The sequence below is a fragment of the Colossoma macropomum genome, unplaced genomic scaffold, assembly GCF_904425465.1.
Source record: "Colossoma macropomum unplaced genomic scaffold, Colossoma_macropomum, whole genome shotgun sequence".
Classification (NCBI taxonomy): Eukaryota; Metazoa; Chordata; class Actinopteri; order Characiformes; family Serrasalmidae; genus Colossoma; species Colossoma macropomum.
The window spans coordinates 42,138,754-42,151,394 of record NW_023494787.1 but is presented as its reverse complement, the minus strand read 5'-3'; the positions used below and the strand labels follow the sequence as shown (position 1 = coordinate 42,151,394).

The window sequence follows — 12,641 nt, the reverse complement described above, 5'->3', positions numbered from 1 at the left end:
TAAAAATGAAATAAAAATATTTTCTCTGGCCCATGGATTTTTTAATATGGCCCCTTTAGTGGTTGAGTTTGACACCCCTGTGTTAGCATGTGCTAGCCTTCACCTTCCTAGCACTGGATGTCAAACTGTCAATATTAAATAACGCTTCATAATCCTGTTTACTCCAGCTAGAGTTTTCTACAGACTTTCACAGAAATGTACTGAGCCCAGTTGTGTTGGAGTGACCTCAGGGTTTACATACTGCCTCCTACAGCTAAAGGGGGTTTATTATACAGACAAAAGTGGAGGATGAAAGTTACCACCGCACTGTGATATGCATCAATATCAGCAATACTCTGTGGAGAGATTACAGTAATAAGTACTGCTATCTCCATCTACACTGATGTCCCAGCACATCAATTGTGGTTCTAGATGCCTGTTCCCAAGCACGGCTGTAAGTTTAGTGATGTTAATTGCAGCAGATTAAGGTGGGCAACGTCTATGAAGTAGGATGCACTGATGTGGCTTTAGAGCATTAATACAGTACTCAGTACAGTCTTTGCTAAAACAAGAACTTTGTTGCTGTAACAATAGTGGAACCCTTTTTGGTGCTACACAGAACCGTAAAAAACACTATGCAACAGTTCATCATATCAATTTAAAGAACCAGTTGAGCATTCCAATTGTTCTTTGATTTGTCATGGTTCTATATATAACAGCTGCTCTTATTAAGGAACTTGTGAAGGACACTTTTCACTAGGCCCAGATGTGAAGGGTGACTCTTGAAAATTGTGTTTAAAATTATTAATGCAGCTATTTTACATTTTGCAACATTTTCTTTTCATTGCTGACACAACAAATCAATGTTTTTTGGGTTTTTTTTTCTTCTTTTTTTCTCTTGAAAATAAACGGAACCTAAAAGGGTTCTTTGAGAGGCTTTAGAAGAACAAGTTTTGGTTACTTAAAGAACATTTTCCTTCATAGAACCATTGTTATTAATGGAATGTGAGAGTCTAAAGAACAATTTAAAAAAATCCACATAATATAAAGGTTCTAGTAAGAATAGTTAAAGTAGAACCTTAACATTACAGCTGCTTTATGAGAAGGTTCTTCACTCTCACAAATCTCTTTTTCTAACATGTTCCTCTAGGAAACCTTAGAGAAGCAGAAGAACCACAAAGAACCACTCAAATGTTCAAATGGTTCAAGTTATCATGGTTCTGCAGACAGAGTGCAGAACACCACTGCTCTAATAACATGTTTTTTTTCTGCAACGTGCAGAAGAACATTTTGTTATGTCGGTTGTGCTTCGGATCCCCACAAGCGGACGAAAAAGGATTCAAAGAGAACTGGGTGAACATCATGTCTTCTGCGGATGTAAGTGAATCATCTACTATTGTCATCATATCCTCATCAGTATGATGTTTATTCTGCATTTGAGACCTGAACATCACACTTTCTTATTAAGCCTGTGCGTGTGACATTAACACGTTGTGGTCCAAAAAACTCCCTCCATCCTGGTCCCTCTGACTTTCAGATGATTATTTCAGGCTTTACAGAGCGACTTGTAGTGGCGCACACACACCACATTTTAATCAGTTTCATTTTTCTCCATACTCTGTAAGGCTACTTATTGCAATTACACATCCTTTCAGACCCATAGTGCTGAGTTGTGTTCTCACAGTGGAAGGATGGACAGACACACCTGTGGGTTTTTTCAGATCTGAAGCAAAAGTGGAGTTTGATTTTCTCCTCTCTCTCAAAGATGAAAGATCCCATTTTCTCTATATCTATTCAAAATTTTTGAACTCCAGTTTTGGAAACTCCTGTTTTTTCACTTATTCTCCTTGACTTTCTTTTCCTCATGCAAACAGACTTATATCTAATATACTCAGTAATATCACCTGAAAAATAACTTGTACTTAACGACTTTATACATTATACTCTGTACTTAATATTTGCCCAGCACATACATGTCCGACTTGGTCCGAAAAACTCCCGCCAAGTCCATCCTGGTCCCTCCAACTTTTAAATGATTATTTCAGGCTTTACAGGGTGACTCACATCAGCGCAGAGACACCATATTTTAATGTGTTCTTTTTTCTCTATACTCAGCAATGCTACTTTCAATTTAAACAAAAACTATTACATAGTGCAGCTTTAAGCCATGATTTTGCAGCATTTTCATTGCCAACAGAACAAATTAATTTCCTTCTTCAGAGTCATTTAGAGGAACCATTTTTTTCCCTATAGAAAATAAATTCCCTACCTTTTTTACATCTATTATTGTGTATGTTTAAAGAACCCCCACATAATGTAAGGGTTCTATCCCAATTGAAGTTTTTTCCTACTATGTATACATACTAAGAGCTACTTAGGTTCCTTTATTTATGGCTATACCCTTCATAGCAGGGTTCCTACAGCAGTTGCCCTCACACACACACACACACACACACACACACACACACACACACATACCCCAGTCTATTTTTCACTGCTGTGTGTGTGTGTGTGTGTGTGCGCTGCTGTAAATGTCAGCTGGTGTTTGTGGATAAAAGCAGGTGGGGAAGAGCCACACTGGACCTGCCCTGCCATTTCCACTTCCTGTGAGGCAGCACAGGGAAACCCTCGCTGTGCACATCAAAGCTCATTCCTCCACTCTTACACTCCCTCAGGAGAGCCAGCCTGTGTATGAGTGTGTGCGTGTGTGTGTGTGAACCCATGAGAGAGATAAGCAGGTGCATACGAGTGTGTCACTGGAGGGGGTTTCACCCACTCTTCTATGTGAATTTTGAAATAGCGCATAAAAGACCTGGATGGAAAAGCCAGACATTCAAAAGAAATATTGTTTTCCCACAAGGTGGAAAAGTTGGTTATCAATAAAGTAGAAATGCAAAAAATATTGAAGAAGATTTTATGTAGCAAACAAAAGTCATGCTGATAATGGTAGTTCTGGACTGATGTTGCCAGGGGTTCAATGGGCAATGTTGAAGTGGGACAGTGACTTCAGCCCTTATTAAATGGGCCAGTGCCCGCTCTGCTGGACGTTTCTGAATTGTTAGGGCTGCAGTCATGTACAACTGGCAGAGGGCTGTCAAAACTGGGTTCAAATATCTCTATATGCAGTGAGTGATGCTACACTCGGCACATGTATGTGACATCATCTTCAGGAATTTGTACATAATAATTGATGAAAAGACAGACAAATTCAGAAATTCAGTGTTAGTGGCATAGTCAGAATTTCATTTTAAAGGCAGGAAACTGGTTACAGGTTGCGGGGGCCAGCTTGCAGGCATCGTGTCCCAGATACATGGCTATACCAAGAATGACATCCACCAAATAGCCTAGTTAATTATAGCTACATGTTTAGAAAACTGCCCACCCCATTTCTGTAACCAGAGGGGAAAAACATCTTTGAATATTAAAGTCAATTAAACACAACTGCTTACCTCACATTCAACCAGCTGACATTAATCACTGTAACAACACACAAATGCTGTCTGTGACAGTATATCGCTGTTGTCGGAAGAAAACCTTGTATCTCCATTTTTGACGTTTTTCAGTTTTTGACATAATTTGAAAATGTCTCTTACCCTTTATATTGTATGTCGATTTCATGATGAATGGACTAGAAAAAATGACCCAAAATGACTTGGTAAAACATCTGCTTCCATTGACTTACATTAAAAGTAAAGTAGGTTTTTTCTTTCTCCTGTAAAGTTATCATTTTGGAGATGCGAGGTTTTCTTCCGACAACAGCGATATCATGGAACAAAGCTAACAAAGCTCATTTTCCAATCCACCTTAAATGGTACAGCAGTTAACCCCTTAACAATCCAGGTTTATTTTACACAAAGCCTTACTATCCAGCAACTAAAGGGACAATGCAAACTAATGGAGCTATTGTTAGGTTATAGTAGTGTGTAATAAAACTGCTTGTTAAGGGGTCGACTGATGCACCATTTAAGGTGGATAATGTGGATACGCAGCCAACTTCAACCACAATGGGTAGTCCTACTTTTTACAGTTCTAGGAGTAGATGTCTAAGGTGAATGGCTGGAGACCTTTCACACTACTGATCTTTGTTCTCTTTACCATGGTCAAGTACTTCTAATCACTAGCTAGGTAAGTAGCCTATAGGAACCAGCACAGCTCAGCTAATTTCCCACCATCAGGAGAAACAGTGGAGCAAGCTAATGCTGTGTTTACACGCTGGCATTGGAAAAAAGCATCCTCCCATGACTTTTGCATAACTGATAGTGCCATGAATCCACGTAGACACTGCCATGGTGAAAGCAGAGTTTTTTAACGGTCAGAAATCTGATATATGTGTGAACTGGTGAGAGAAATCTGCACCCTAGACATGTGCAGTGACCGTGTGCACCACCATCACGGTTATTGCTGTTTGATCATTTTTGCATCTGTTGTGACATGCAGATGCAATAGCAATTAAATATCTACTCCTCTATCCCACTTTGTACAATATGAGAGACTCTTTGTACTGTGAGCTCAAGTGTGTCCACGCTGTACCTTTGTTTCAGCTTCTGCTCTTTCCAGGAGACTCGCTTTCAGTTTCTCAAAGAAATCTGCAGGGATGTTTTTCCACACCTCCAAAGTTCAGTCTTGGAAGTTGGTTGCATTTTCTGCTTCTCACAATCCAGGTAATCCCAAACATTCAGTGATGTTGAGGTCTGGACTCTGGGGTGGTCAGTCTATTGTTCTGAGAACACCAGCAGCTTCTTTGTTTGATTTGCAATTTTTCTTCTTTTTTTGTCTGTTTCCTTTTCTCAGTAAGAGCTTCTTGTCAGCTACACATCCTTTCAGACCCAGCGTTGAGCGTTGAGTTGTCTTCTCACAGTGGAAGGATGGACAGAAACACTTGTAGATGTTTTCAGATCTGAAGTAAGAGTGGAGCTCAATTTTCTCCTCTCTCTCAAAGATGAAAGCATTAAGTGCTGTTTATCTGATGGGGATAGTTTTGGTGGTCTACCAGGTCTGCGTGGTTGTTAGGAGTCCCATTTTCTCTGAATCATTTTTGAAACTACATTTTCAGAAAAACCACTTTTGACCTTCCTCTTCCTTATACAAGTGGATTATCTTATATTCAATCTCCTCAGAAATATCGCTGGAAAAATAATGTACTTAATGTCTGTTTTGACTGGGGTGGTCTCCGTACTGTTTGCTTTCTGTCTGTATGTTTATGTTGTCCCTCTACTTTTAGAATCACAGGCCTTCTGGGAGTCTATACTGTTTATGAATGTGTGAGAGTGGATGATTCATGTGCGAGCGTGAATGTGTGTGTGTTTCCGTGGGGGGAGGGGTGTAAGGCTTTGTATTATATGCTTGTGTGTGTGTAAGTGTGAAAGCTGGCAGCTGTGCGGATTCTCAGGAGCCTGAAGATGCAACAGCAACTCGCCTCAACACTTTCTCATCATAAGCAGATGCTATAAGCATAAAAGAGATGACAGTTCAAGTACAACCGAGAGAAAGCAATTTCACAACATGCCATTTCATAACATGCACACACAAATGACCCATACGTGCATTCGAAATATGTCCTTGCTCAGCTACTTTTGCTAGGCTGGACAAGCTTTATAGAACAGTGATAAAAATCCTATTCAACATAAAAAAAACTGTAGCACACAAAATAAGTCAAAATAAGTCTGTTTATAGTGTGTTACTAATGCAGATGGTGTTTATTTTGCATATATGAAAAATGTTCAAATAGTTAGGACAGATTAAGACTGCAATTAAAAACAAATAGTTTGATATGATTATTCATGTAATTTAATCAACTAATAATCAAATAATTAGCATAATGTTTGGCAATGTTCTGAGGTACTGAGGTACTGTTTACCAGGAGCTAAATTATCACCATGGAAAAAAAAACGTGGTGCATTGTTTAAGCCTGCTACATTAAGCAAAAAGCAATCGTTAAACCAGAGGTGTGGACTCAAGTCATAATGACTTGAGTCTGACTCGAGTCACAAATTTGATGACTTGAGACTCGACTCAAGAAAACCAAGACTTGCGATTCGACTCGAGAAAACCAAGACTTTCGACTCGACTTTGACTTGAACACCAATGACTTGGACTTTAACTCAGACTTCAGCCTTAAGACTTGGTAAGACTTGAGACACAATGTGGAAGAAACGTGTAAAGGTGATTGCAGACTGCTACACAGTCGATTCCTATTCACATAAATGGATTCGTTTCCTACTGTAAAATGATTGAACAGCAAAGTCGTCAGATGTTTGTCACTGTGCTTATTCTCGACTTATTTTATTTCGGAAGACAAGCGAAGCGTTTAGAGTTCAACTTCGCCTCCATAAGCTGGAAACAAGCGAAGCATCAACATCTAAAATACAAGTATTTGAATGTTGATTGATATTTGAAAACGCCAACATCGCATTCCTTGTTATTGCTGTTTTATATGATGAGCTATTTTAGGTCTCAGTATCTGACACAGCTGATGTCGGTCCTGTTAGCACAGGATCTGTAATATCTTTTCATTACATGATGTTATCGACCACACAGAAGCTATTTCATTCGTTTTTACTTTATCATTAAAGGAGAAACACAGAAACAAAATTTGTTTGTGTTCCTTTATTGGAGTTTACATAGTTGTAATGTTGCTGGGACCTTTTTAGAAAATATGAATAAGAAGCCAAAGTAGGCGTTTCATGTTTACAAACAAAGAATAATCCTTTTTTTAATTTGTTGAATGAAACATTAATGCCAGACTAATATCTGCAGGATTTTTCCTCCCAAATATCAGTTAATCGAAGTCATAATGGACCAACAAATCGATTATAGAATAGTCGCTGCCCTAAAATGAACAGGCCTAAACCATTGCATTATAATTGCTTGGTAAATCTGTTGTTAGCTTACTCCTAGCCTACAGCATGCCCTGTCACTCAACATGAAATCTTAAACAGCATGAATTAGGTAAAGCTTTGTTTAACCCACTGCTTTAACAAATTTAACAGTTGCCCTGCCGTACAACTATATTTATCGATATTACTGCAAAAAACAGAAACTGAGACAGTATGTAGCCTCAAGCTGTAGGCTAGCTGTCAATAAAGTCAAGCTACTTTATGAGAGTAATGAAAAGAGACAAATTAATACACAAATAGGATAAAAGTCACTTTAGAATTAAGAGATGATTCAGTCATGGATTAAATTAAAATCACATATTAAAGAACATTGATGCTTACACCTTAATAATCTATATCTATTTAGACATGCATTTCTGAGCTCCTACTGGTGTGTGCTAATAGTGCCCCTTTTTGGGGAGATCCTCATTGTTGTGCACATCTGTACATTTCATGAAATGAACAAAAAAAATTACTTGCTGCCTTTTTCAACAACAAACTGCTCCACTTAATATGATCAATACTTTATATGAGTGTTCTATCCTAGTGCTACAATATTTTAATTAATCTTCTTTTGCATCAGTGCTACCTTATGTAAAAGTTTACGTTGCCCTGCTATTTACTGTTATGAAAATATTATACTATTTTACAGTAGGCTGCTACACAAACTACCCACTCCACCTGAATCTGTACAGTATTACAGTTTTAACTATCTGCATTACATATTTTTTGTTATTTATAACATTTACATCTTGCATTTTTTCTGTTTTTATGTGATTACAAATTCCTTGTATGTGAAAAAGCACTTAGGTAGTTGATGATTCTGATTATGATTCTGGTGCCATTTAGAGAATGACAAACCAAAACGTCCATGTCTGTTCCCATCACAGCCCTAAATGGAGATAATATTCACACTGTATAACTTTCACTCTAAAAGGTTTATGAGAGATGAGTTGTTGCCTTTTAGCTGCCCTTCCTTCATTTAGCTGTGTAATTTGAGCTAACAAGTGAAACATAAAAACCAAATTAACTTAATATGACTCAAATGAGTCGAGGAAATCATTTCGCACAAACCATCTGAGTGGAATAAACAAATCAAGTTTTAGAGAATCCAACTGTGCATTTCCCTGATGTGATGTGATGTCAGGGGGAAAGCTTTTAGGGGGGTCAAAGGTCAAGGTGCTCTGCTACACACCTGAATGGGCAGCACAATGAGCGCTACGCAGATCATGATGACCACCAGGAGCTGCGAAGGCCAAATCTTCGGCGTGACGTCTCCAAATCCCACAGTGGAGAAAGTGACCACGCAGAAATAAAGGGAATCGAACAGGGTCAGATTATTCCCCGCTCTCTCCAGGTGCTGAATACCACAGATACTGAGAGAGAGAGAGAGAGAGAGAGAGAGAGAGAGAGAGAGGGAGAGAGAGAGAGAGAGAGACAGGGTTAATATGGATCTATCGAACTTTAAAATGAAAAGGGGTCAGGGGATTTGTGTGTGTGTGTGTGTTTGTGTGTGTGTGTGTTTGTGTGTGTGTGTGTTTGCGTTGAGGGGTCACTAAGAGTTAACATCTGACAGTCAATGGTGAAAAGGCCCCAACCCCCCACAAACACACACACACACACACACACACACACACACACATACACACTCAGCTCCTTCCAAACACTGATCTACTAACAGTACAGCAACCCTCACACAGATACACACTCAACTTAAACAGTCTGATCCAGGATTTCCCTCTAATTATTCTCTAAACATCTCTCTCTCTCTCTCTCTCTGCCTCGTTCTCAATATCTCTCCCTCACTCTCTGTCTCTCTCAATGTCTCACACACTCTTTCTCACTGTCTTTCACTGTTCCTTTCTCAATATATCTCTTTCTCAATATCTTTCTCTCTCACTCTGTCTCTCTTTCTTAATCTCTCTCTATATCTCTTTCTCTCTCTTACTTTCTCAGTATCTCACTCTCTTGCTCTCTGTCTTTCTTAATCTCTTTCTTTGTATCTCTCTCTTTGTATCTATCTCTCTATTTATCTTCTGTCTTGCTGTCTCCTTCTTTCTCAACATCACTCTTCTAATATCTCTCTGACACTCTCTTTCTCAATCTCTCTCTTGCTCTCTCTCTCTGCTTTTCATACTCTATTGCCAAAGACATTGTTTAAAAGGTGATAATTACAAAGATAGTGCTCACAGATATTAAAAAGAAAATTGCAATTTGAAAAATGCCTCTCTCTCTCTCTCTCTCTCTCTCTCTCTCTCTCTCTCTCTCTCTCTCTCTCACCAGGTGAAGATGAGGCAGAGGAGGGTGCTGATGAGGATGAGCACCTGGTTGAACATGGCTGAGTGGGTGCGCTGGATGGCTCTGTGCAGGTCATTCTGAAAGACACACACACACACACACACACACACACACACACGAACAGTGAATAACTAAAAACAAATGTTATTGATATTGATTTGAAGGTTTGGATCCCAAATTTCCCAAAGGATACATGTCAGATTCCAGAAAGGCAAACCCAAATCTAAAATCATTCTCTTGAAAGTTGGGATCATTTCCTTGGAACCTGTGATCATTTTCCTAGAATTTGGGATCATTTTCTTGGAATTTGGGATCATTTCCTTGGAACCTGTGGTCATCTTCCTGGAATTTGGGATCATTTTCTTAGAATTTGGGATCATATCCTTGGAATCTTTGGTCATTTTCTTGGAAATTGGGATCTTTTTCTTAGAAATTGGGATCATTTCCTTGGAATCTGGGCTCATTTTCTTAGAATTTGGGATCACGTCCCTGGAATCTGTGGTCATTTTCTTGGAATTTGGGATCCTTTTCTTAGAATTTGGAATAATTTCTTTGGAATCTGAAATCATTTGTAGGAATCTGATATCTCATATGCAGGCACTGGATAACGGTAAACTATATTAACTACAATTCTAAAGCACTGATTTGAATGCTTGGATCCCAAAATTCAATTAAAAGTCTGAGGAATCTTAATTTGTAATATAAATATTTTCCTATAACTACTGACACTGTGGGAATTTAAGATCTTTTTTCTGGAATTTGGGATAATTTCTTATTTGTAATCTCTTGAGAGCAAAAAAGGATCTGAAGGGGATCCATGTTTTATTCCAAAAGGCAATCACAACTGCTTTAAGAATGATCATTTTCTTGGAATCTGGGATCATTTGAGAGCACGACGAGAATCAGTCTACTGGACTGTAAGGGAACATTCAGTAGCAGAAGAGTAAATGTCAGAAAAGCCTCCCGAAGCCTCCAGAAATCACTTCAAGTCAGACAGGGTAGGAGGCTTAGAGAGGCTTACTGAAAGAGTGAAATTAGACAGAGAAAGGGAACACGCTAGAAAAGACACAGATATGCACTAATAACATTTTTAAAAGCGTCACCAGCCACTGATATTTCATTAACAGGATTATCAATGCGAGCGCTCTCATTCTATTTCAAATCTATTCCATAGCTTCCCTGCTTCAAAGGAAGAAGCTCAGCAGATTACAATTTCGTAGGTTTTCTGCAATCATGCTCATTTCAAAAAGTAAAAAAATCAAACCAGCAGCTATGATTTCAGCCGGAGTTCATGCTAATGCGCTTAATTGCAATTAGTCTCACGCTGTTCGGACTGTATGTCAATTTTACTAATTTGCACTCTGTGCTCCGAGAGGCCCACTGCAGCTTTTTTTTTAACAAAAACACAGGAAAAACAGGTAGATGGGGAGAGAACGCTATGAGCAATGCTCACAGGAGAAAAACAACATTTGTTTTTCTTACGATCATGTTCTCCAGAGCATGTTTGGCCAGCCAGCAGTTCAGAAAGACGGGGATGAAGAGGTTTCGGAAAGAGGGCAAAATCACCTGCCAGAAAGGATGAAAAGAATTCCCGTTTATTGAGCTGCATTACAAATAAACAGTCATCATAACCACATAACAAAACGTCTACAATAGGACAAAGCGTTATAGACCAATAAGGCAAGCAGATCTCAAATAGAAGACAACTAATGTTCTTAACTAGAACTAGCTAACAGGCTAAAAGCCAACGGCCTAAACAACTCTATCATTAACATCACAGGCTTGAATTAAAGTACATATGGTATGATTAACTGTGAAATGGCAGCATAAAAGAACGTCACTTGAATAGATTACATGCTTCAAATGTTTTGTGTTCCAGTCAGGAGGAGCGTCAAACCCAGGCTGAATCCCAAACGGCTCTGTACTCCCTAAATAGGGTGCTAGCTATTAAAATTTCAGAATTCTAACCTCCACAGACAAACAGTACATCATTTATTGAGTATGGATATGGATTTGAGTCCCAAATGACTATTTCTTAGCTATATTTTGCACCGTTGGGGTGCAGGATCCAGTATTTAAATTCCTATGTAGTCCACTAGGGGAGCCATTTGAGATTCAGCCCCAGAACGAGTAGAGGGCACCGCTGGATTGGCGCTAAATAAGACTCATAGTGATGACTGGGTGACCAAAAAGTACTTATAAAGCTAAAGTTTTTGCATTAAACAGTGCTGTGTTATCATTTTTGGCAGAATACTTGTTTATGTCAATTATTATTAATAATAACTTCAATTATTTTCTGGAAAATTGTGTATTTTATCATATCTTTTGTTGGCTGGCGTTTTATAAAAGCAATAAGCCACTTGAGGCTGTGTTACTGCAATTTTATCACGAGAAGGGAGTTTTTGGCACTCCGTTTCACGTTGTGATAAAATCTCAGTAACGCACGGCCTCTTGTGGCGTATTGTTTTAATAATGTTTTATCAACCGTTACATCTCCCGCTCTGAGTGCTTTCCAGTAGTAAATCTCACCGCATGACTGTGGTCCTGATCATCTGATTGGTCGCTGCTCTGCTCATTTACACAAAGTTTGTCCAGAATGAGAGCAGAGCGAGGCCGTGTAACAGTGGTCTGATCCTAACGGATTATATTAGCTGATCTCAGAAATGTCTCCTGAAAAATGAACAACTTGTACTGTTGGAAGTAAGGGGTCAGTGAGTGGACAAACAAAGTAAGAATTTCTAATAAAGTGGATGATAAGTGTATATTATTATAAATAATACACATATATTACTTATGAAAGGTCGGGTATCTGCAATTATGTGCAATTATGTGTCTTTTCATTATGTATGCAAAATAAAGCCGATAAAGTACAACTAGTTCTCATAATACATGCACCAACATTAATACAGCTCTTGTGCTCTGCCTGTCTCAGAGTGGGCTGGGAGAAGTGCTTTGTGCTGCTTGTGTAAGAAGCTGGAGTGGACACTCACAGTGATAACGAAGGGAACTGCACTGATCATCTCCAGGATGAACGGGACACGCAACACTTGCTCCCACACGTTGCCCTGGACACACAGGGAGAAGCCTAGGTCAGTGTATGTGAGCCCCTGGAAGTGGGACGTTGGCTGATTGGCAGCCCGAGACCATCTTTGCTTGGGTTTAAGATGAGGAGAAAAGGCACTGGATATGTTTTCCTTTTACAGTGACTTGTAAGCCTCACTCTTCTGGATTAAACTGTGAAAAAGAACTGCTAAACACAGTGAATGAGGCCATGTTTCAATTATTTAGTTCATTGTTTCATTTAACATCTGAAGTTTCACACAGATGAGGTCACAACTCGAAATCAGAAATATTAATTACATTAGAACCATAACAAGCTGTCACCCTGCACCACCCCCCCCTTTCCATCCTCTTTGGATCTCTTAAGATCTCTTATTATCTATATTTTCTGTCTATATATATATATATACATATATATGTATCATGAGC

General features: G+C 38.9%; 1 protein-coding gene across 1 annotated transcript in view; it reads right to left on the bottom strand.

Moving 5' to 3' along the window:
- Positions 1 to 12,641, bottom strand: part of LOC118806084 (potassium channel subfamily T member 2) — a 154,556-nt gene that overhangs the window by 80,260 nt on the left and 61,655 nt on the right. The window contains exons 7-10 of the mRNA XM_036567408.1: positions 12,143 to 12,217; positions 10,635 to 10,718; positions 9,135 to 9,229; positions 8,050 to 8,230 (exon numbers count right to left, since the gene is read on the bottom strand). Of these exons, the coding sequence (XP_036423301.1) occupies positions 8,050 to 8,230; positions 9,135 to 9,229; positions 10,635 to 10,718; positions 12,143 to 12,217 (435 nt within the window). The remainder of the gene's footprint in view (positions 1 to 8,049; positions 8,231 to 9,134; positions 9,230 to 10,634; positions 10,719 to 12,142; positions 12,218 to 12,641) is intronic.